The sequence below is a fragment of the Dasypus novemcinctus genome, chromosome 1, assembly GCF_030445035.2.
Source record: "Dasypus novemcinctus isolate mDasNov1 chromosome 1, mDasNov1.1.hap2, whole genome shotgun sequence".
Lineage (NCBI taxonomy): Eukaryota > Metazoa > Chordata > Mammalia > Cingulata > Dasypodidae > Dasypus > Dasypus novemcinctus.
This window is the reverse complement of record NC_080673.1, coordinates 207,780,474-207,804,191: the sequence shown is the minus strand read 5'-3', so window position 1 is coordinate 207,804,191 and position 23,718 is coordinate 207,780,474. Positions and strand designations below refer to the sequence as shown.

The 23,718-nt window shown below is 55.9% G+C and overlaps 1 protein-coding gene across 3 annotated transcripts in view; it reads right to left on the bottom strand.

Moving 5' to 3' along the window:
* The window catches only part of LETM1 (leucine zipper and EF-hand containing transmembrane protein 1), a 64,814-nt gene extending 42,677 nt beyond the window's left edge, over positions 1–22,137 (bottom strand). For 2 of the 3 annotated variants that reach the window (XM_058301568.1, XM_058301570.2), the window contains exons 1-2: positions 21,534–21,823; positions 15,243–15,303 (exon numbers count right to left, since the gene is read on the bottom strand). In XM_058301568.1, the coding sequence (XP_058157551.1) occupies positions 15,243–15,303; positions 21,534–21,585 (113 nt within the window). In that variant the 5' untranslated portion in view covers positions 21,586–21,823. Of the gene's footprint in view, positions 1–15,242; positions 15,304–21,533; positions 21,824–21,966 lie in introns of those variants that run through there. The other variant, XM_071217581.1, reaches the window with a different exon arrangement.
* Positions 22,138–23,718: the final 1,581 nt, after the last annotated feature.

Genomic DNA, 23,718 nt, shown 5'->3' with positions numbered 1-23,718 from the left:
AGTAAATAAAAAATAAATCTTAAAAAAAAGTTCTTATTTTACAAAGTGTTAAGAATATAGAGATACAAGGGAAAATTACAACAAATGTAACTTATGGACGATGGTTAACAGTAATATTGTAATATTTTTGCAGCACTGGAAAAGATATACCAATTCTAAGGGACAACAATAGGGAGGTATAAGAGGGTATATGGGATTTTTCCTTTTGGAGTAATGAAAACATTCTAAAATTGACTAAGGTGATGTCAGCACAACTCTGATGAAACTGAGAGCTACTGAGGGTACACTTTGAATGGACTGTACAGAGCATGGGGCTGTAGACACGAGGAATCTGTGGTGGAAGATGGACTCTGGCTAACAGGACAAATATGAGAATGTTCTCTCATGAACTACAAGTATATAATATTAATACAGGATGTTAATAATCAGGTGGGTTGGAGGAAAATACACCAAATGTAAGATATTGGCTATGGTTAGCAGTAATTTTAAAAAAAAATTATTGAAGTATCTCGCTCATACATAAATGTACATAAACAATTGTATAGTAACAGTTGTGAACTTACAAACATATATAACATCATACAGGACTCTCATTACTCAACCTATCACCAATACCTTGCTTAGTTGTTAAACATTTTTAACTAATAATTAAAGAGCACTGTCAAATTATTATTACTAACCAAAGTATTTTCCCCCCAACCCACCCTATTATCTTTATATCTTTTATATATGAATATACATAAACAACAAGTGTACAGTAAAAGTTGTGAACTTACAAAGCAAACATGCATAACATCATACAGGGTTCTCATACATCAACCCTCCACCAACACCTTGCATTGTCATGAAACATTCGTTACAAATTATTAAAGAATACTGTCAAATCTTACTACTAATTATAGTCCTTATCTTACATTTGGTATATTCCCCCCAACCCATCCTATTATTTTTTAAACATATTTTTTATGACAGAAGTTGTAAACTTATAAAACAATCATGCCTGTGAGCAGAATTCCCAAACACCACCCCTCTATCAACATACCACACTATGGTGGAACATTGGTTACAGTTAATATCATCTGATTGTTATCATGTCCGTAATGTACATTTGGCTCACATTTTCCATACTGCCCCATTATCAACACAGTACATCTTTGGCATAGATGCAGGAATATTATATTATTACTGCTAACATGGTCCACAGGCTACTCCAGTTGCATTTTTCCCATATTTCTCCACATTTCCACCATCCTGCAGTAGTCATGTACATTTGCTCTAGCTCACAAAGGATACTCCTGCACCTGTACCATTAACCACAATTCTCATCCACCTCTTGGTTTACTGTGCAATTCAGTTCCTAGATTATTCTCTAGCATTCTGTCAACTGGCATTTACATACCTAGACTACCATTTTCAGCCACATCCCCATTTATAAACTAACTGTTACTATCTGTTACCATCTACTTTTACAGTAAAGCTAATTAAAACTTCTACAACATTAAACATCAATAGTCCATCTCATTCTTCCTCTTATCTCCTTTAAGAATCCACCACCTACCACCAGGTCTTGAAGATATTTTCCTACAATTTCTTCTAGAAGCTTTACAGTTCTTGCTTTTATATCTAGGTTTTTGATCCATTTTGAGTTAATTTTTGGATAAGGTGAGAGATAGGGTCCTCTTTCCTTCTTTCAGCTATGGATTTCCAGTTCTTTCAACACAGTTTGTTGAATGGACTGTTCTGCCTGAGCTGTGTGGGTCTGACAGGCTAGTCAACAATCACTTGACCATACATATGAGCACCGTTTCTGAACCATAACTTTGGTTCCATTGGTCTATGTGCCGTCTTCATGCCAGTACCATGCTGTTTTAACCATGACAGCTAGGTAATATGATTTAAAGTCTGGAGATGAGGGTTTACTTTTTCTTTTTAAGATGTTTCTGGCTATTCAGGACCCCTTATCTTTCCAAATAAATTTGATAATCAGGTTTTCAGTTTTTAAAAAATGCTAGTAGAATTATCAGGATTGCATTAAATCTAAATATCAATTGGAACAGAATTGACATCTTCATGATATTTAGTCTTCTAATCCATGAGCATGGAATGCTCTTCCAGTTATTTAAGACTTTTTTATTTCTTTCAACAATGAGTTACAGTTTTCTGAATGCGAGTGCTTTACATCATTGGTTAAGTTTATTCCTATTTGAGTTTTATCTGTCACATTTTATTTTCACCACTCTTTTGACACTTTCAATTACTTTTATTGACATAATCTTCATTTCTAGACTCTTCCAGGCCTCTCTCTCCTGTCTTTTCTTTTCAGGCTCTAGCACACCCTTTAGAATTTCCTGAAAATCTGGTCTCTTGGTTAGAAATTCTCTCAGCTTCTGTTAATCGGCAAATATTCTAAACATGTCCTCATTTTTGAAAGACAATCTTGTCGGATATATGATCTTGGCTGGAAGTTTTTCTCTTGCAGTATCTTAAAATATATCATACCACTGTCTTCTTGCCTCCATGGTTGCTGGTGAGAAATCAGCACTTAATCTTATTGGCTATCCCTGATATGTTATGCACTGCTTCTCTCTCTTGCTGTTCTCAGAATTCTCTCTTTGTCTTTGGCATTTGACATTGATGAGTATGTGTCTTGGAGTTGGTCTATTCGGATTTTTTCTGAGGGAGTACGTTGTGCTTCTTGGACATGGGTATCTATGTCCTTCAATAGGGTTGGGAAGTTTTCCACCATATTTCTTCAAATATTCCTTCTGCCCCTTTCCTTTCTCCTCTCCTTCTGGGACACCAATGAACATATGTTTGCATGTCTTTTGCTGTCATTTAGTTCCCTGGGACCTTGTTCAATTTTTTCCATTGTTTTCTTCATCTGTTCTTTTGTATGTTCACTGTTCAGAGGCCATTTCTTCAAGCTCACCAATCCCTTCTTCTACCTCCTCAAATCTGCTATTATATGATTCCAATGTATTTAAAATTTCATTTATATTGCCTTTCATTCCTATAAGATCTGATATTTTACTATGTATGCTTTCAAATTCTTCTTTGTGCTCACCCAGTGTCTTAATATCCTTTATCTCTTATTGAATTTATTAAGGGGATTTGTTTGAACATCTGTGATTAATTGTCTCAAATCCTTATGTCGGGAAGCGACCTGGCCCAATGGATAGGGCATCTGCCTACCACATGGGAGGTCCGTGGTTCAAACCCTGGGCCTCCTTGACCCATGTGGAGCTGGCCCACGCGCAGTGCTGATGCATGCAAGGAGTGCCGTGCTACGCAGGGGTGTCCCCCGTGTAGGGGAGCCCCATGCTCAAGGAGAGCATGCCGTAAGGACAGCCGCCCAGTGCGAAAGTTCAGCCTGCCCAAAAATGGCACAGCACAGAGAGCTGACGCAGCAAGATGATGCAACAAAGAGAGACAGATTCCGGTGCCGCTGACAACAACATAAGTGGACAAAGAAGAACATGCACGCAGCAAATGGACACAGAAAACAGACAACGGGGGGGGGCCGGAAGGGGAGAAAAATAAAAATAAATCTTTAAAAAAAACAAATAAATACAATCCTTATTTTTTTTTTTTTTAACTTTTTTTTTTTTAAGATTTATTTAATTTCCCCCTCCCCCGGTTGTCTGTTCTCTGTGTCTATTTGCTGCGTCTTGTTTCTTTGTCCGCTTCTGTTGTTGTCAGCGGCATGGGAAGTGTGGGCGGCACCATTCCTGGGCAGGCTGCTCTTTCTTTCGCGCTGGGCAGCTCTTCTCACGGGTGCACTCCTTGCGCGTGGGGCTCCCCTACGCCAGGGACACCCTTGCGAGGCACGGCACTCCTTGTGCGCATCAGCACTGTGCATGGGCCAGCTCCACACGGTTAAGGAGGCCCGGGGTTTGAACCGCGGACCTCCCATGTGGTAGACGGACGCCCTAACCACTGGGCCAAGTCCGTTTCCCAATACAATCCTTATGTCATCTGGAGGCTTATCTTGTTCCTTTAACTGGGCCTATCTTTCTGTCTTTTGGTGTGGATTGTAACTTTTTGTTGGTGTCTTGGCATCTGGCTTCCCAGAGTATTTATTCTGGGTGCAGTTTATCTCTCTAGTTGAGGGCTTCCTGCTCTTTCTCTCTTGCTCGTTGCGCAGTAGGAGCCAAGCATGTAGCTGGTGATAGAAGCTGTGGAGGCTCAAGCTGCCCTCATTGCCCCAGGGACTGATGAAGCTTCTCCCGACTTTCTCCTTTGCCAGGGGTAGGACAGAGTCACAGCCGTGTGGCATAATCCAAGTTGTGCAGGTCTAGACGGAGTTCCCCAGAGAGACTGATGGAGCTTCATGTCTCTTTCTCCCCTGCCTGGGGCAGGATGGAGCTGCAGGTGTGGGCAGCAGTCTATGCAGTGCAGGTCCAGGATGACTGCAGTTGCCCTGGTAGACTTCCGATTATTCAGTCTCTGCCAGTTAAAGGTACCTGCAGTTACCTTTAAGCTGGTTCAGGGCCCACCGGCCTCCTCCCTGCCAGAGGTGTGGCTGAAGCCTAGACTAGAGCTGCAGGCCAATCTGGGGGAAAGAAACTGGTTCCTACCTTCACTGTGATTTTTGGTCGCCAGGCTTTCCCTCATGCTGGGGGCGGAGTCAAAATGGCAGCCACTGGTCTCTTTCTGACTTGGACAGATTCACAGCCTAGCTGTGACTATCTTAGCCAGTTGAGTCTACTACTCGGTAGCTGAAATCAGTGGCCAATCGTCTCCTCCTCCCATTTTTGGGAAATGGGGCTTCCAATTCCAGCCACAGCAGAGCTTCCAGGGCAGCTTGCACTGCCAAAGCAGGACAATCACTGGCCTCTGCGGCTTGGCCAGTAATTTTTCAGAGAGCCTGGCGCAGGTTCCCCCAGCTTCCTCCCTGCCAGAAGTAGGTTTGGGCTTAGGCTAGAGCTGCCATCTGGCCTGGATGAAAACAAGCCAGTCCCTATGAACAGTGATTTTCAGTCCACCCTGCTTCCCCTCGTGCCAGGCGCAGAGTTAAGATGGCAGCTCCTGGCCTCCTACCAACTTGGACAGGCTAAAATTTTAGCTGTTCTCAGGATTATACTTTAGCCCACTGAATTTACTCATCAGTAGCTGAAGCTGGTGCCCAGCCATCTCTTCCTCCCCCATTTTCTGGGGAGTCAAGCTTTCAATTCCAGCCACAGAAGAGCTCCTGAGGCGACTTGTGCTTCCAGTGGAGGATGGCACTGGCCTCTGGGGCATGGAGCCCTCTACTTATGAATGTTCTCTGCAGATGGGCAGTCTCCTCCTCCCATTCCTTCAAGGATGTGGCAGGATGCTCTTCTGGTCTCCTGGAGCCCCCCAGACAGGTGCTTCAGCAGCTCCAGAGAACTCCGGGTGTTTGCTAACTGCCCTGGAGCAGGAGCTGACGCTAGGAGCGCCTTACTCTGCCGCCATCTTGCTGGTTGTCCAGTATTACTATTTTGATGATGCTCTTTCATAGTTTGTAACAAATATTTCATAATGCAAATGGTGGCGGGGTGGTGTGTGGGAGCCCGTATGATGACATGTATGTTTGTAAGTTCATAACTTTTACTATACTTACTGTTTACATATGTTCATGTATGAATTATTATTTCAGGAATTTTTTTAATTAAAAAAAAGTTAAAATTTATGTTTAAAAAATATTCCCTAGAGGATTTCAACAGCAAATTGGAGGTGGCAGAAGTAATAATTAGTGATCCTAGAGATATGACAGTTGAAAGTGTATGTACAAGGAACAGAAAGAATGAAGTGAAGCAGCAGAGCCTGCGCGACCTAGAGCCATCAGGCGTAATAAGCAATATGTGCACTGCAGGCATCCCAGAGAAGAAAGGGGCAGGCAGCGAGAATATTCAAGGAAGTAATTGCTGAAAATTCCCCAAATCTACCAAAAGACACAAACCCATCCAAGATGCTCGACAAACTCCAAACAGGTTAAGCTCAAAGAGACCCACACCAGGCCATGTTATATTCAAACAGCTGAAGGCGAAAGAGAGAATTCTGAAAGACCGCAGAGAAGCCACATATCAAGAACAAGGAGCCTCCAGAAGATGAAGGGCTGAGTCCTCATCAGAAACCACGGAGGCAAGAAGGCAGTGGACGACAGATCGAGGAGTGCTGAAAGGAAACTGGGGGGGAGAATACTCCAAATATAAGAGACGGGCTGTACTTAGTAGTAACGTTTTGAGGATGCTCTTTCATAATCTGGAACAAGTTTCACAGCGATGCAAGTGTTAGTGGATGGGTGATGTAGGAGCCCTGTATGAATTATGCACGTTTGTTTTGTGGGTTCACAACTTTTAGTGTACACTGATTGCTATTGTAAGTTCATGTGTGAATGATATACTTCCTAAAATTGCTTATCCAAGTTTAGTTGGTATCCAAGCAAACGAGACTGTTATAGACTTAGGATGTTAAACGCAAGCCCCATGGTACCTGTAAAGAAAACACCAGCGAACAGGCAAGCTCAGAGACAGAAATTAGAGCACAGGCAGCCAGCGGGGCGTGGGGTGGGCACGGACGCTAATGCATTATGGGTGTTGGTTTCTTGTTTGGGAAGATGGGAACGTTAGCCATGGAAGGTGGAGAGCACCACAATAACGTGAACGGTACACCTGGGGGGGTTGAGATGGGAAAGCCGATTTTTAAAAAGCACAACTAAAGAGATGAATGGCAATTAAAGGCAAAGCATGATCCTGGACAGGTTCTAGCAGGGGAGGAGAAAAGGCTCAAATGGACATTATAGGGACACATGAAAAACTGGAATACAGACTGACATTTATGCCAATGTTCAATTTCGTGAACTTGACACTGCACTTAAGGTGGTTATATAAGTGAATATCCCTGTTCTTAGAAAATATACATGGCAGTTTTAAGTGTTCAAGGAGCATGATGTACACAACATACACCCGAGTGGTCAGAAAACGGACTGTTAAATAGACAGATAAACAGAAAGCATGATGCAGCAAATGCAACAAAACATTAAAAGTGGTGGATCTGGTGTCTGGAAAAGGGGTTTGCTAGAGTTCTCCGTATGGGTTTGTATTCTTTTGTCACTGTCCCGTAAGTCTGAAAGTATTTCAAAATAAAAAGTTTAAGAAACAAGGGCAGGAGCTGTGCTGTTTTCAGAAGCCCGCACCCAACGCGCTCTCAGCCGGCCTGGGCCCTCTGGCTGCGTCCTCCCTCCTCCCGCCTCGCTCCCCTCCAGTGCGGGACATCAGCGTCACATCAGCGTCACATCAGCAGCACAGCTCCACCTGCAGCATCAGGCTAATGATGCTCCAGCCTTCGGGTGGCAAGGGAGGCACGGCTTCCAGAAGGCAGCACGCTGGCCAGCGCAGGGCAGCGCAGGACTACAAGCCCAGCAGCACAGGGCGGGCCGAGCAGACACGCTGCTTCCAGCACATTAGAGAAACTGCTACTGTTAAAGATACGTCACTGAGCAGGAGAAAAGGCTTCCCTGTTTTCAAAAAGCACTGTAAAGTTACACATTACATTACCGTAAAGTTCCCGTAAGAGAAAACACCTGGGGCGCCGTGGGCTTCCTGCGAGCAGGCTGGGACGCACGGCAGGTGAGGAAGGCCACGTCACCCATGCCCAGAATTGCCAGCGCCCCCAGGAAGCCCCTCACAGGCCCGTGCACCCACCGCCGGCTGCCAGGCGCTCTCCAACTTCCTCTTTCCCTCCCTCCCTTTTGGATAAAACCACTTTTCAAGTGGAGGGAAAACACTCAGAGGATGAGAAACCTCCACAAAAACAGACGGCCTGAGGAGACCCCACCGCGCACGTGTGTGTCACTCTGCCTTCGGAAGAACAGTGACCGAGGCCAGCCGGGGGCACACCCTCAGGGGTCCAAAGCGATGGCCTCCAGCCTCACAGCGCGCTTGAGGGGCAGCGCAGCTGGCGGTGCAGGCGCCTGGACCAGGGCAGTGAAGCCGCGGACCGAGGGACAGTGCAGAGGAGCCCCTACCACCTGCTGGGCAGACACGACCCCGTCACCTCAATGAGCAGGAGGCTGAGCAGGGACACGCCAGGAACAAGACGGAGCGAAGGAAAGGACACTGTGGAAAGAGCCATGATGGCCGGGAGGAGGCCGTTCTCCCCCGCCAGCACCTGCAAGAGGGGAGAGGCCCCCCTGGGTGCACGCTCCAGCGTCCCCGAGCAGAGCCCACCTCCAGGGGCCAGGAATTGGCCTGCCGTCAACCCCGCGTGCTGCACGCGCATGGGCACTGCGGGACAGGAGCGCCCCCGCACAGGTGACCCTGCTGCATTTCCACTTCACCATCAGGCACAGCTGTGGGTGCTTCCTCTCTGCCTGTAGAGCTGTGACAATGCCACCAGCTGTCGGTCGACGTGGGTGATGCCATCTAGGGGAAGAGCCCACTCGCCTACCCCTCGGGGTCTGGAGCAGTTTAAGTGCAGACCAGACCAGACCAGGCCGCACAATCAAGCTAGAAATTACCGCATGCGGCTACTGCTTGCAAATACTTGTTTGTATGACTCAAGTTTTTTTATTGCGATCAAAATTTAAAAAACACAATTTTATTGGATGCTGGGGCAGGTTGAGTCATGTGCCTCGGGGAAATTAAAAAAACCAGAAACAGCATGCTCTCCTGTTCTCAATCAGCCCATCCCAGAGGGTGTGAACCCCTGAACAGGACTGTCTGAAGGAGCTGGTTCTGGCTGAGGGGCACCCACGGAGTGAGCACGGCGTCCGCCCCGCTGGTGGCTTCGTGGAGAGAAGGCCGTGGGGGCCGAGGCTGGAAGGAGCTGGACCCAGCAGGCCACGGCGAGGACGCGCTGCGTGGGGGGAAGCCCAGGGCTGACGTGGCTGCCACGGCCCCAGGGTGCCACGGTCTTTGGGGGAGAAAGCATCGCCTTTTTGACTCCAAAATTCTGGATTTCCTAAGCCAATAAACCAATCTGCTTGTGATGTTTCTCACAGCAGCTGGGAAACCGAGCCAGATGCTGTGGTAGATCATTTTGAGTGAAATAAGTCAGGCACAAAAGGCCGCGTATCGTGTGGTTTCTCTCAAGTGCAAAACCTAGAACAAGCAGAGGCTGAGGGACAGGGGCAGGACCGTGGCGGGCAGGAGTGGAGGGGCAGACAGACTCACCGCCAGGGAGCAGGAGGCCTGGTCTGGGATGATGAAAATGCTCTGGAAATAGCGATCAAAGTTACACAATACTGTCAAGTGCTTAATGTCACAGAACTGTTTACCTAGGACAATTTTTATGTTGTATATATTTTACCTCAATTTTAAAAAATAAATTAAAAAGTTGTAAGAGATCTGTGTGTGAAATGGCCAAACACAAAAAAATATATACAAATTAGGAACTGACATAGCAGCAATAATCACTTAGGAAAGATCATCAAAAAAGCAGCTATATAGCACCCCCAAATGTATCAACCAGTGTTGCTTCAGAGAGCAGATGGTCCAAGAGAGGATGGCACAGCTTGTTCTGTGAGGACAGGAAAGGTCTTAGTAATGAAAGCAACTGACACGTGGAAAGACACAAATTACTTTAAAAAACCAACATTCTCAAATTATCATATAGGTCTAACGACCAGCAGTTATAATTCCAAGAAGGTTTTTATGGGTCTGAAACAACTCAAAAGTCTACCTAGGGAAGCAGACTTGGCCCAGTGGTTAGGGCGTCTGCCTACCACATGGGAGGTCTGCAGTTCAAACCCCAGGTCTCCTTGACCCGTGTGCAGCTCACCCATGCGCAGTGCCAATGTGCACAAGGAGTGCCCTGCCACGCAGGAATGTCCCCCACACAGGGGAGCCCCACGTGCGCCCATAAGGAGAGCCGCCCAGCGCGAAAGAAAGTGCAGTCTGCCAAGGAATGGTGCCACACACATGGTGAGCTGACGCAACAAGATGACGCAAGAAAAAGAAACACAGATTCCCGTGCCGCTGACAACAACAGAAGCGGACAAAGAAGAACATGTAGCAAATAGACACAGAGAACAGACAACCAGGGTGGGGGGGGAGGGGAGGGGAGAGGAAAAAAAAAGTCTACCTAGAAGAATAAACAGACAAGAAAACCAAAGGTCTGGAAAAGCCACGTGCACATCCAAGTGGAATCAGTGTGGTGGCTGAGCGCCAAGGGCATGCAGATGCCCCCTTGAAGAGGAGGGGGCGGCACAGCCGGGATTGCCCGCAACACCCCTGAGCCGAGCGGGGCCCGGGAGCCAGGCGAGGTGTGCTCCAGCAGGGACCGCCCTGCGGCCCCGCCCCGGCCTCGAGGTTGGGGGCCTCCTTGCCTCCACTTGTTGAGATCCAGCAGAGCACACGCCGGCAAGCGGCACGCTGTGCCGAGCCCCCCGTCACGGCCCGCATCATCACAAAGCACATTCCAGGGCAGAAAAGGCCCCTAAATGAAGAGCAAAGCCCAGGGGGCAGGTGCAGCTTGGTGGCTGAGCACCTGCTTCCCAGGGGCAAGGTCCCAGGTTCAATCCCTGGTACCTCCTAAAAAAAAAGAGCAAAGCCTAAACCAGCACTGGGCGTTATGGGAGGTCTGCAGAGGCTGTTGGGGAGGGGGGGTGCACGCAAGGGGGGCCACAGGCAAGGGGGGGCACAAGCAAGGGGGCGCAGGCAGCGGGGAGCCCACGGTGGCCGCCTGGGCACCCCCGACCAGCCAGGTGAGTGCTCTTTCTTTTATAATAGCAGGTTTCCCAGTCAGTTTAGGGCATTAAATGTGCCCCGGGAAGCAATGCCTGGAGAAGCTGTACAGCCGCCAGATGGGAGCCTCAGCTGGGAGGAGAGGGGACCCCCAGACTGGGAGCCCACGGTGGGGGGCAGGACCCGGCCGGGGGTGCATCTGTTCTCCCCCTCCCACTGCCTGCCTCTTTCCCTGGTGGACACCTGGCTGGCAGTGGCACCGACCTGTCGTTCAGGAGTACCCGGGATCCCTCTGTCTGTCTCTCACAGGAGCACTCGGGGTCCCTCTGTCTGTCTCTCACAGGAGCACTCGGGGTCCCTCTGTCTCTCACAGGAGCACTCGGGGTCCCTCTGTCTCTCACAGGAGCACTCGGGGTCCCTCTGTCTGTTTCGCTCAGGAGCACTCGGGGTCCCTCTGTCTGTCTCTCACAGGAGCACTCAGGGTCCCTCTGTCTGTCTCGCTCAGGAGCACTCGGGGTCCCTCTGTCTGTCTCGCTCAGGAGCACTCGGGGTCCCTCTGTCTCTCACAGGAGCACTCGGGGTCCCTCTGTCTGTCTCTCACAGGAGCACTCGGGGTCCCTCTGTCTCTCACAGGAGCACTCGGGGTCCCTCTGTCTGTCTCTCACAGGAGCACTCGGGGTCCCTCTGTCTGTCTCTCACAGGAGCACTCAGGGTCCCTCTGTCTCGCTCAGGAGCACTCGGGGTCCCTCTGTCTGTCTCGCTCAGGAGCACTCAGGGTCCCTCTGTCTGTCTCGCTCAGGAGCACTCGGGGTCCCTCTGTCTGTCTCGCTCAGGAGCACTCGGGGTCCCTCTGTCTCTCACAGGAGCACTCGGGGTCCCTCTGTCTGTCTCGCTCAGGAGCACTCGGGGTCCCTCTGTCTGTCTCGCTCAGGAGCACTCGGGGTCCCTCTGTCTGTCTCTCACAGGAGCACTCGGGGTCCCTCTGTCTGTCTCTCACAGGAGCACTCAGGGTCCCTCTGTCTGTCTCGCTCAGGAGCACTCGGGGTCCCTCTGTCTGTCTCTCACAGGAGCACTCAGGGTCCCTCTGTCTGTCTCGCTCAGGAGCACTCGGGGTCCCTCTGTCTGTCTCTCACAGGAGCACTCAGGGTCCCTCTGTCTGTCTCTCACAGGAGCACTCGGGGTCCCTCTGTCTGTCTCTCACAGGAGCACTCGGGGTCCCTCTGTCTGTCTCTCACAGGAGCACTCAGGGTCCCTCTGTCTGTCTCGCTCAGGAGCACTCGGGGTCCCTCTGTCTGTCTCGCTCAGGAGCACTCGGGGTCCCTCTGTCTGTCTCGCTCAGGAGCACTCGGGGTCCCTCTGTCTCTCACAGGAGCACTCGGGGTCCCTCTGTCTGTCTCTCACAGGAGCACTCGGGGTCCCTCTGTCTGTCTCTCACAGGAGCACTCGGGGTCCCTCTGTCTGTCTCTCACAGGAGCGCTAGGGGTCCCTCTGTCTGTCTATCACAGGAGCACTCGGGGTCCCTCTGTCTGTCTCTTACAGGAGCGCTAGGGGTCCCTCTGTCTGTCTATCACAGGAGCACTCGGGGTCCCTCTGTCTGTCTCTCACAGGAGCACTCGGGGTCCCTCTGTCTGTCTCTCACAGGAGCACTCAGGGTCCCTCTGTCTGTCTATCACAGGAGCACTCGGGGTCCCTCTGTCTGTCTCTCACAGGAGCGCTAGGGGTCCCTCTGTCTGTCTATCACAGGAGCGCTCGGGGTCCCTCTGTCTGTCTCTCACAGGAGCGCTAGGGGTCCCTCTGTCTGTCTCAGGAGCACTCGGGGTCCCTCTGTCTCTCACAGGAGCACTCGGGGTCCCTCTGTCTCTCACAGGAGCACTCGGGGTCCCTCTGTCTCTCACAGGAGCACTCGGGGTCCCTCTGTCTGTCTCGCTCAGGAGCACTCGGGGTCCCTCTGTCTGTCTCGCTCAGGAGCACTCAGGGTCCCTCTGTCTGTCTCTCACAGGAGCACTCGGGGTCCCTCTGTCTGTCTCGCTCAGAGCACTCGGGGTCCCTCTGTCTCTCACAGGAGCACTCGGGGTCCCTCTGTCTGTCTCTCACAGGAGCACTCAGGGTCCCTCTGTCTGTCTCGCTCAGGAGCACTCGGGGTCCCTCTGTCTGTCTCTCACAGGAGCACTCGGGGTCCCTCTGTCTGTCTCTCACAGGAGCACTCAGGGTCCCTCTGTCTGTCTCGCTCAGGAGCACTCGGGGTCCCTCTGTCTGTCTCGCTCAGGAGCACTCGGGGTCCCTCTGTCTGTCTCTCACAGGAGCACTCGGGGTCCCTCTGTCTGTCTCTCACAGGAGCACTCAGGGTCCCTCTGTCTCTCACAGGAGCACTCGGGGTCCCTCTGTCTCTCACAGGAGCACTCGGGGTCCCTCTGTCTGTCTCTCACAGGAGCACTCGGGGTCCCTCTGTCTGTCTCTCACAGGAGCACTCGGGGTCCCTCTGTCTGTCTCGCTCAGGAGCACTCGGGGTCCCTCTGTCTGTCTCTCACAGGAGCACTCGGGGTCCCTCTGTCTGTCTGTCACAGGAGCACTCGGGGTCCCTCTGTCTGTCTATCACAGGAGCACTCGGGGTCCCTCTGTCTGTCTCTCACAGGAGCGCTAGGGGTCCCTCTGTCTGTCTATCATAGGAGCACTCGGGGTCCCTCTGTGTGTCTCTCACAGGAGCACTCGGGGTCCCTCTGTCTGTCTCGCTCAGGAGCACTCGGGGTCCCTCTGTCTGTCTTTCACAGGAGCACTCGGGGTCCCTCTGTCTGTCTCTCACAGGAGCACTCGGGGTCCCTCTGTCTCTCACAGGAGCGCTAGGGGTCCCTCTGTCTGTCTCTCACAGGAGCACTCAGGGTCCCTCTGTCTGTCTCGCTCTGGAGCACTCAGGGTCCCTCTGTCTCTCACAGGAGCACTCGGGGTCCCTCTGTCTGTCTCTCACAGGAGCGCTAGGGGTCCCTCTGTCTGTCTCTCACAGGAGCACTCAGGGTCCCTCTGTCTGTCTCGCTCTGGAGCACTCAGGGTCCCTCTGTCTGTCTCGCTCAGGAGCACTCAGGGTCCCTCTGTCTGTCTCTCACAGGAGCACTCGGGGTCCCTCTGTCTGTCTCTCACAGGAGCACTCGGGGTCCCTCTGTCTCTCACAGGAGCGCTAGGGGTCCCTCTGTCTGTCTCTCACAGGAGCACTCAGGGTCCCTCTGTCTGTCTCGCTCTGGAGCACTCAGGGTCCCTCTGTCTGTCTCGCTCTGGAGCACTCAGGGTCCCTCTGTCTGTCTCGCTCAGGAGCACTCAGGGTCCCTGTCTGTTTTGCTCAGGAGAAGTCGGGGTCCCTCTGTCTGTCTCGCTCAGGAGAAGTCGGGGTCCGTCTTTCTGTCTCTCACAGGAGCACTCGGGGTCCCTCTGTCTGTCTCGCTCAGGAGCACTCGGGGTCCCTCTGTCTGTCTATCACAGGAGCACTTGGGGTCCCTCTGTCTGTCTCTCACAGGAGCACTCGGGGTCCCTCTGTCTGTCTCGCTCACAAGCACTCGGGGTCCCTCTGTCTGTCTCGCTTAGGAGCACTCAGGGGTCCCTGGAGGTGAAGGAAGGAGTTGCTCAGAGAGCTCTGGGGTGGGCACAGGCCTGGATCCCAGGAGAGGGCGCGGGGGGTCAGGAGAAAGGCCATGGGGAGGGCAGGGGGTCCTGAGTGGACGGCAGGGGCGTGGTGCCCTCTCCCCGGCCCCCACGGCTGTGGCAACCTGCTCATTTCCTGGCATCATGAGGGAAGGCCGAGGAGCACAGCGCCCACTGCGTGTCCCCAAGTAGGCATGGGGGCAGCCCCTGCTCGCACCCAGCAAGTGTGGATGGGCACAGGGGGTCCCCCCCTGCGGCGATGGCCTCTGCTCACAGACAGGGCCCAGCAGCTGCACACGCCTGGCATGGCCAACTACTTTTTGCAGGAATAAATGAAAAGTCGCTAAAATGGCAATTGTATGGAAGCAGGAAAAGGGCACCAAACTAGAGGGAGAACGCAACCACAACGGCACCTAGAAACAGGCCCAGCGCTCTTAGGGAGAGGAGAACACAGGGACAGCCCGCAGGCCTCACGTGGATTCTCATGTCCTGACCTTGGAAACTGTACTTTGCGTGGCTGCGTGAGTTAGAATCCTGGTTTGTCGAAAGCGCAGATGGACGTGCTTGGGGGGGGCGGCGTGTGCAGCCCGCTTCGGGGTGGGGGGCAGGGGCCAAGGTGGCAAACGCGCGCCGCGCAGGAGCTGAGTACCGGAGGGGAGTGCTGGCGTTCTCGCACGCGGCTTGCATTATTTTTGCAACTGTTCTGTAACTGTTGAAATTATTTCAAAACAAAAAGGCCACAACTAAAATAATAAACTAAAACTGGAGGCAAAAAGACAGACAAAACCAGATCTGTGAGAAGAAGACCAGGACAGCGTGCACCAAGTCGCCAGCACTCCCTGACGGGGCTGGGATTCGAGGGCTCCTTTGTTTTCTAAAGAGGGGAAAGTAGGAATAGTTTCCCTCAAAATCCAGGGTGAGACGATCCTCTCCAACATCTGCAGACAGACGTGTGCTTTTACTTACGCGTGGCTCGCCAAGCCCAGGGTGCTGGTGCAGCCGAGACAAGCGCTGGGGCCCAGGCTACCTACGAGAGAAGCAGAGCCCCGGTCAGCGCCAGGCCAAGCACCAGGCCACCCCCACGCGGCCCCTGCGCCTGGCTCCCCCGCGGCCTCCCCAGCTGCAGGTTCCAGAGGCCTGTGAGTGCTGGCGGTCTCGGGGTGTAGCTAAGCCAAGAGTCAGTCCCAACAAGGAAGGGAAGCGTCTTGGGGTGGCTCTAGGGAAAGGGGGCCAGCACGAGGAAGCCGAGGGCCGCTGGCGAGGCCAGGCCGCTGCGCTTCCACTGGGGCACGTGCCTCCCAGGGAGCGGGCCAGGGTGCCCACACTTCCAGTGCCAATCCAGACAGCCCCTCCGAGCAAGGCCCGGCCCAAATGGCCACGGGGATGGGGGCAAGAGCGTGCGAACCAGAAGATGACCCCAAAGAGAGCACACAGCACTTCAGGATCGGGTCGTCCTTGCCGTCAGCCCCGTTCCCTTCTGCTCAGGGCGCCGGGCTCGGCTGCAGACTGGGGAGACGAGAGTAGGCCGCCGCCCAGAGGTCAGGGTGGCACAAGCGGCTGCCACAGGCAGCGGGTGTGGGGCTCCACAGGGCACCATGGCCAGCTGTGAGGAAGGCTCTCCGCGGCCACCACTCAGCTGGGAAACGCTAGCGCTGCTGAGTGCTGGGTTCTCAGCCTTCCAAGAGGCTGTGCGCACGCCCCGTGTCGGAGGTTACGCGGTACCTGACCCCGTAAAGCACGCGGCTCTGCACTCACAGAGCCCATCTCCCTGGCCAAGGGCCTGGGCCTCTTTCTCCCCAAACAGCAGCCACGAGAGGCGGCCATGGCACAGGCTCCATCTGGGGCCCCTGGTGTCCCCTCCTGTGGCGCAGTCCCCCCTCCCAGCCTAAAGCCTGCAGGTGAGAAGCGAAACCTCACCTCTGGGGGTCCTGCCTTTGCTGTCCCGGTGCTCCAGCCCCCACAGGGCTGTCCCTGGCACTGCCGGCCTCCGCCTGGGTGCTGCTCAGGGCACCTGTGCTCCGCCCCCTTTGTGAGCACTGTCTGTGGCCGCCCTCCTTCTAAGCTCTTTCTCCCCCTGAGCACCACCCCCCACTGCCCGACCTGCCCGGGCTGCGCCCCCTGCTCCCCCCACCTGGAGGCCTTGCTGGCACCTGATGTCTGACGGCTCCCCACCTGCCCCTTCCCAAGTCTCTCCTGGGGACAAATGGCACTGCCACCCCCGCATTCTGGCAAAGCCCGGGACCTACCCTGACCCACCCTTCTCCTGCCCAGGCCCGGGCGAATCCAGCCCGCCCTGCGGCAACAGCAGCTCTGCAAGCGAAGGCTGCCCATAGCAGCTCCTCCCAAAGCACAGGTGCAGACAGGGCAGGGAGGGGCAGGGAAGGCTAGAGGGCAGAGAGGGGAGGGTGTGCAGGGAGGGCTAGAGGGCAGGGAGGGGACGGTGGACAGGGAGGGCAGACGGGGGCAGGGAGGGCTAGAGGGTAGGGGGGGTAGGGAGGGTAGGGAGAGCAGGGAGAGCAGGGAGGGGCAGGGAGGGCAGGGAGGGCAGGAAGGGCAGGGAAGGGGGGCAGAGAAGGCAGACAGATGGGGTGGGGGTGGGGCCGCTCTCCAGCGGGGCCCTGACCAGATGGTGGGGGGCAGTACGCGCAGGACGGGGCCTGTGATGTCGGACCCGGTAGGCTGTGAGGGGCACCTGGCCTCAGCGGCCTGCCTGCAGCCTACCCAAGAGGCAAAGGTCCAGCAAACCCCACCAGCGGTGCCCGTGGCCTGAGCGTGCTCCGAGCCGTCAAGGCGACAAGGAAAGGCTGAGAAACGAAGGCCCAGCGCGCCGCGGGGTCAGGATGCCGGGGCCCTGTGGGGTGCTGGCTGGGCACAGGGGAGGCCTCCCGCGGCAGCCAGAGGTCATGGCATTAGTAAGCGAGAACGAGCCTCTGGGCGTGGCCCCTCTGACTCAGCCGAGCGGCCTCTGGTTAGATGGCTTTAGGATGGCCTTAGGGCTGCTGACACCAGTCAGGGAGGTGGCACCCAGGGTGAGCCCTCTCCTCCCGGGGTCTGATACACGCCGACAGACACAGGAAAAAGGAAGCCGCACTGCTGCTTCCGCCCCGGGAGAGGGGGCTGCAGGAAAACAAGCCCCGAGAGGCGGAGGCTGGGCCCAGGCGGCAGGTCCGGGGGAGACCAGCCTGCCACCTGCCCGAGAGCACCCAGCCGGACGTGGACGGGAGCGGAGGGGCCCAGGTGGCCAGGAAGGAGGTGAGCTGGGCCTGCCTGGCTGCCCTCGGCTCAGCGCCAGTAGGCGGCACAGGCCAGAGGGGAAGGCAGAGACCAGGCCGAGCTCAACGCATCTGCTTCAGCACGTGGCAGCTGACCGGGGGAGAGAAAGCGCCTCTTTCGGTGTCTGGTTTGGACTTTTCACAGCCTTGGAACTGTCAGCTTCTACCCCAAATAAATCCCCTTTATAGAAGCCCACCCATCTCTGGTACTTTGCATCGGCAGCCATTTGGTGGACACCAGTGCCCCACGCACACCCACCACAGCAGTTTGATATAGTTATGAATTCCAAAAGTAGATACTGGATTATGTTTGTAAACTGGTCTGTACCTGGCCATGATTAAATTATAATCAGGGCATTGATTGGGCCACCTTGGGGTGGGAACTCACAGATAAAAGGCATGGCAAAGAACAGAACTGGAGCTTTTTGATGCTAGAGATTTTGATGTTGGAGATATGATTTCGAGTTTGATGCTGAAGACTTAAGCTGGAGCCCCAGGAAGTCAGCACACAGAGGGAAGAGAAGCCAGCCCCAGGAAGGGAGGAACCCTGAGCCAGGAAAAGAACACAGAGGAATAGAGACGGCTCCTTAGACACGGCAGAAACCCTGATAGTTCACTGAGAGTCTATGGTGGACCTCGTGGAGAAAACAGAGGAATCCTGAGCTCAGAGAGAAATGAACCCTGGGAAGAGAGGAGCCCAGGAAGCCTGAACCCTCGCAGGCGTCGGCAGCCATCTTGCTCCAAATAGACTTTGGTGAGGGAAGTAACTTATGCTTTATGGCCTGGTGACTGTAAGCTCCTACCCCAGATAAACACTCTTTACAAAAGCCAGCAGAATTCTGGTGTTTCGCATCAGCACCCTTCGGCGGACTGATACGCCCATCTCCGTGCGCGGCTCCGGGGCTAGCCAGGCCCCACAGGTTCAGGCCGCCCTCCTGAGACCCCGGCCCAGGCCGCCACACTCAGGCTCAGGGCTGCCCACGCCCAGGGCTGGGTATCGGTGGAACGGCTCGCAAAACCCCCGAGAGGGCTGGCCTCGCAGTGAGTTTTGTCCAGTGGCAGGACACCGAGCAGAAGCCCAGGGAGAGATGCCCGGGGGGCCGGTCCCCACCCCTCCAGGTCCACGGGCCAGGATGCCCACCCAGTGCATCTCGACAGATGGACTAAAGACACCGCATCCCGGGAAACCCCAAGGGGTCAGAGGTGACCCAGCAGAAACCAGAGGCAAACCAGCCACGTGCTTTATGACACGGCCTCAGCAGGCCGGAGGGCAGCGAGACTTTCCGGAAGAACGTACCAACACACGTAAACTTGGGAAGAACCAAGGTCTTCACAATATTCGCTCTTCACATCTGTAGTTACAAGGTAGCTCTGCATTTACTTAGGTCTTTTTAACGTCCTTTAACAAAGCTTTAGCATTTTCTTTCTACCAACAAAACACAAACGTATGGAGGCTGGCACAGTAACTATAACAGACGCTGAGGAGAGGGCAGGAGAGGGGAAGCCCCTGCCTGGCCTGCGAGTCAGCCTCCCAATTTCCAGGGAAGTCTTCAACCAACCAAGCTCTACTCCCGGCCCCCCGGCCCAGGTCCTCGGGCTGCGCCTTCCCCCACACCCGGCTCTGCCGCGCCCCGAGCCGTCTCACGAAACTACCACGGCCCTCCAGCCATGCCCCACCTGGGCACAGGCACCTGCGCTCACCTGCCTGGACTGCCCCCGCCCCTCCGTGCCTGGCCTGCTTCCCTTGTCCCCACAGCCCTCTCCAGGGGAGGCCGGTGCCCTGCAGTCTGCTGCCCCTGGCAGCCACGACAGGCAAGGCAGGGGTGCCAGGGGTGCCAGGCGCTGGCCTGGGCGCCCCCACTTCACCAGCAAGGAAACTGCGACGCAGCAAGGTGGAGGCAGACAGCAGGACGTGGCACGGGCGGGAAACTCCGCACAGGGCTGCTGACTGCGCTAAGGGCACGCTGGGGTCTGGGGGCCGGACCGCTCAGGGAACCTGAAGAAAACAAGGCACCGCCCCAGACAAGGGCCTGAGTATGCGCAGCTGGGGGGTTCACACCCGAGGGCCTGGGGAGCGCCCAGGTCCAGCCCCGGCCCACAGGACGACCTAGCAAATGCAGGCTCTGGGGTCCCTTCTGGTCCCAGCACAGGGTATCCGGAGAGCCCGCTGGACAGCTCCCAGCAGCAGCCTCTGGGATGACTCAGGACAGCCCGAGGGAATGCCTGTGCTCCCGGGATGACAGAAGGACAGCGACACCCGAAAGATGAGGTCATTTCTAGCCATCAACACGCTCTAGAAACGAGCTGGTGAATGGACAGGGCACCAGCCTTAATGGTTCAAGACAGACACACAGGCCGCTGTGATGACAGACAGGAAGGCTGGACGCTGAACCAGAGGTGGAACCGGCTCGCCCCCTTCTCGTCACAGCCCCAAAGGCTCAACCGCGACCTGCTGTCACTGCTGACAAGTACAAGGACCGAGTTTCTTCTGGTGGATTCACAAACTGCAAAACACCTTTATATGATCTTACCTGAAGTCTCTCAACTTAAGGAGCAAGAACAACTCAGAAAGGTTAAATATTCAAAACAAGGAGACCTACAGGCATTGTCACTGGTGATGGTTTGAAGTTGAACGGACCCCAGAAATTTATGTTCTTAAAGTCAGTCCATTTCTGTGGGTGTCCACTGCTGTAGGACTTTTTGATGGGGCTACCTCAATTAAGTTGTGGCCTGGGGGGGGTCTTAATCCTCTTATTGGAGTCCTTTAAAAGAGGGTTCAACACAGAGAGAAAGAGAGGGTGCAAGCCGTGGAAACCAGAGACTGAAAGCCAGGAAACCCAAAAGAAGCGGGAGATGAGCAGATGCTGCCACGTGAAGAGGAGTCCAGGATGGCCAGCAGCAGCCTTTAGGGAGAGAGCCCTGCTGAGGATGCCTTGATGTGGACATTTTCCTCAGCCTCAAAACTGTAAGCTCGTAAGATAATAAATCTCCATTGTAATAACCAACCCATCTCGGGTATGGTGCTTTCAGCAGCCCAGCAACTAAAACACCAGTTAAATCAGGAAGCCAAGGACACACTAGTATTTGGCTCTCTTTTATGGCACCCCTAACCTCTCTGATACAACAGATGTGGGAAATGAGGAAGAGTGTCAGTTGTCCTTTGCAGATGACAGAACTGTCTGCCTATGAAACCTGAAAGAACCAGTTTAAAGCGTAATAGGAACACTCTGTAGGGTGACACACATGAAATACATACCACGTTCCTGTAAAGATTTTGGTGCTCCCCAAGTCAGCCCACAAACTAAATTTGTAAAAAGTTATGTCAAGGTAAGTTTTGAGAGAGAGAGCACGCCCGCGTTTATGCCGGAACTAGTAGGTTAACCCCTGAAGAGGCCCGAGGTGTGATGCGGGGCTGCCCGGGGTCACCGCAGGGCCTGGGCGGGGCTGCGGGGGCCGGAAGCGGCTGCCCCTGGCCCGCTGGGGCCAGGCTGCGGCCCTGGAGTCCGGCAGGTGCGGCCTCCTACTGCGGTCGCCGACCTTGGCGATGCCCTCCCAGCAGGTCCAAGGGCTCCGCGTGCGCACCCCTAGGCGGTTAGCCGCGCCCCCTCGCCTCCTGGCCTCGCCGTCAGGGTCCGCAGCCAGACCCCTGGCCTCTCCCCACAGGACCCGACCCCAGGCGGCGGCGCCCCAAGCCCCCTAACGAGATCGGGGTAGTCGGCACCGACCTCAGCAGGTCCCAAGGATCCTGCCACCCGCCCAGGCCACCTGGAGTCCCGTGCCCCCCGGGCAGGGCCGCCCCCACGTGCGGACGCGGCGGAGCAGAGCCGGCCGGGTCTGCCGCCGGGGCACCCGAGGTCACCGGGGGACGGAGAGGGCGGCGGCGCGGCCCGCTCTCGTCCGCGGCGCAGCGGGCGCCCGCGCGCGCCCCGGTGCCCGCCGTGCGCCCCTCGCGGGCTGGGCCGCGGCGCCCGGGCCGGCCGCTTACCCCTCGGGAGGCGGGCGCGCCCCCGGCAGCTCCTCAGCAAGATGGACGCCATGCGCCCGGCGGCGGCCCGCGGGCCTGCAGCTGAGGCGGCGGCGGCTCCTCGCCCGCAGGGCGGCGCCTCGGGCGGCCGGGCGGCCGGGCCCGCGCGTTCGCGCGGCGGGGCGGGCGGCGGCGGGCGGCGGGCGCTCAGCCCAAGGACCCGGCACAGGCGGCCATGTCCCGGCACAGGCGTCCGGCGGGCGCGGGGCGGGGCGGCGGGAGGCCGTTCCCACTGGGCCTCGCCCGCGCCAGGGGCGCGGACTACAGCCCCCGGCGTGCACCGGGCGGCCGGGCCCGGGAGCCCACGCCTTCGCTCGGAGAGCGGGGCCTCGCGTGCACCAGGGGGCTCTAGATGGATCACGCCTGGCGACGAACGACGGGGCCCCGTGCGTACCCGGGCGGCCTGGCCCGTATCTGACGTAGAACTACATGTCCCGGCGTGTCCCGGGGCAGTCTGGCCGGTTAAGGAGGGTGGCCGGGCTCGTGTCTGCCGTAGAACTACAACTCCCGGCGTGCCCCGGGGCGGCCCGGCCGACTAAGGCTGGTGGCCGGGCTCGCGTCTGCCGTAGAACTACAACTCCCGGCGTGCACCGGTGCGGCCTGGACCATGGCCGCTCTCGTGTGACCGCTCCCGGCGTGCTTCGGGACAAGCTGGTCGGCTGAGGGTGGGGCCTGGGCGCGCTGCATCTTGGGTTTCGTAGTCTTGGAGCACGCCACGGCCTTGGCGCCTGCGCGGTGGTTTCCCGTTCTCGCCCGCGCGGCAGCGGGCGGTCCTGCAACCTTGTACGCTCAGCCGATTGCTCCTGGGACGTTCTGGGAAAAGCGTCAGGTGGGGGCTGGACCCCGGGTCCTCAGCCCTGTGGGCCTTCTCCGAGCGCGCTTTCGTTCTGAACCGCGGCCCTGCCCGCGGGGTGGCGGCCCAGCGGCCAGATCCTTCTCTGTGCGCCACGCCCTCGGGCTGTCTGTGGCCTGCGCAGTCCTCCCCGGGTACCCGGGCGGGGCGAGGGCGCCGCTTTCCTGCTTGGGCCGTGCCCTGGAGTGGCGAGGCCTAGGCCTTCTGGAGTTGAGAGTGGAACCCGGGCCCCCAGGCGAAGGACGGCCGCTTCCCCTCCCAGCCTGGCAGCCAGCCCTGCCCGCTCCAGGCCGGGAGACCGGGCAGCCTTCTAGCAGTCCGTGACCCCACAGCCCCACCCCCCTTCGTAAATGGAGATCACATACCCAGGAGTCGTAGAGGGATCCATTGAGGTGACCCAGGGGGTGCAGGCTGGAAGAAATGTGGGGGCCTGGAGCCCAGTGAACCTCCAGCCCTCTTTTGCTGCTGGAAGTCTTTCCCCGCCATGTCCACTCACACAGGCCTGTGTGACCAGGCCAGGGACACCAGGACTGGCCACCCTAGATCCCACTGCCAGCCTTAGCCCCTGTCGGCCCTTCTACCCACAAGGCTTGCCCTCCTCCTTGCCCTGACCCTTCTAGTCTGTCTTGTTCCCTGCAGCAGGCCCCTTGAGCTCCGTGCAGGACTGAGAGCAGTTCAGCGGGATCCACAACTCGGGCACTGCTGATCCCAAACTCACCAGCCATTGCCCAGCCCAGCTGGAGAAACCTAGCCTGGGCCTCCCTAAAGGAAGACCACCCGGTGGTGTGACCTGGGGCGGACTTGAGCCCCAACCCGCTGGGAGGAGACCCTGCATGATGCTGGACATTTTGGTGCAAATGGCTGCATCCAAACTCCAGGGCAAGCACCATTGGCACTGAATGCACAGTGACCTAAACTCACACCCACCAGGGCCTCTGGCTGCAGGCAGCCCAGGAAGACTGCCTCCCTTTGCACCCACCCGCCAGGAGGCAAAGGGGGCTAAGGAAGGACAGTGCTTGACCCTCTTCCCCATCCCAGTCCCTCCCGGGGTGAGGCTTAAGCCAGAGCGGACAGGACGGGCCTTTTTAGACCAAAGGTAGGTCTAGTAGCTGACATGGACCAGGGAGCTTTCCACGACCCTGCCCCAAGCCATCGAGGGGCAGGGAAGGAGACCTTGTGGAGGGGGTGAGAACCAAGGCCGCCCCTGGTGATGCTGCAGGATTCCTGCCAGAAATGGGCCCCGCGGCCAGGCAGTGCCTAGCCCATCTGCATGAGCCCCTTTGCAACAATGGA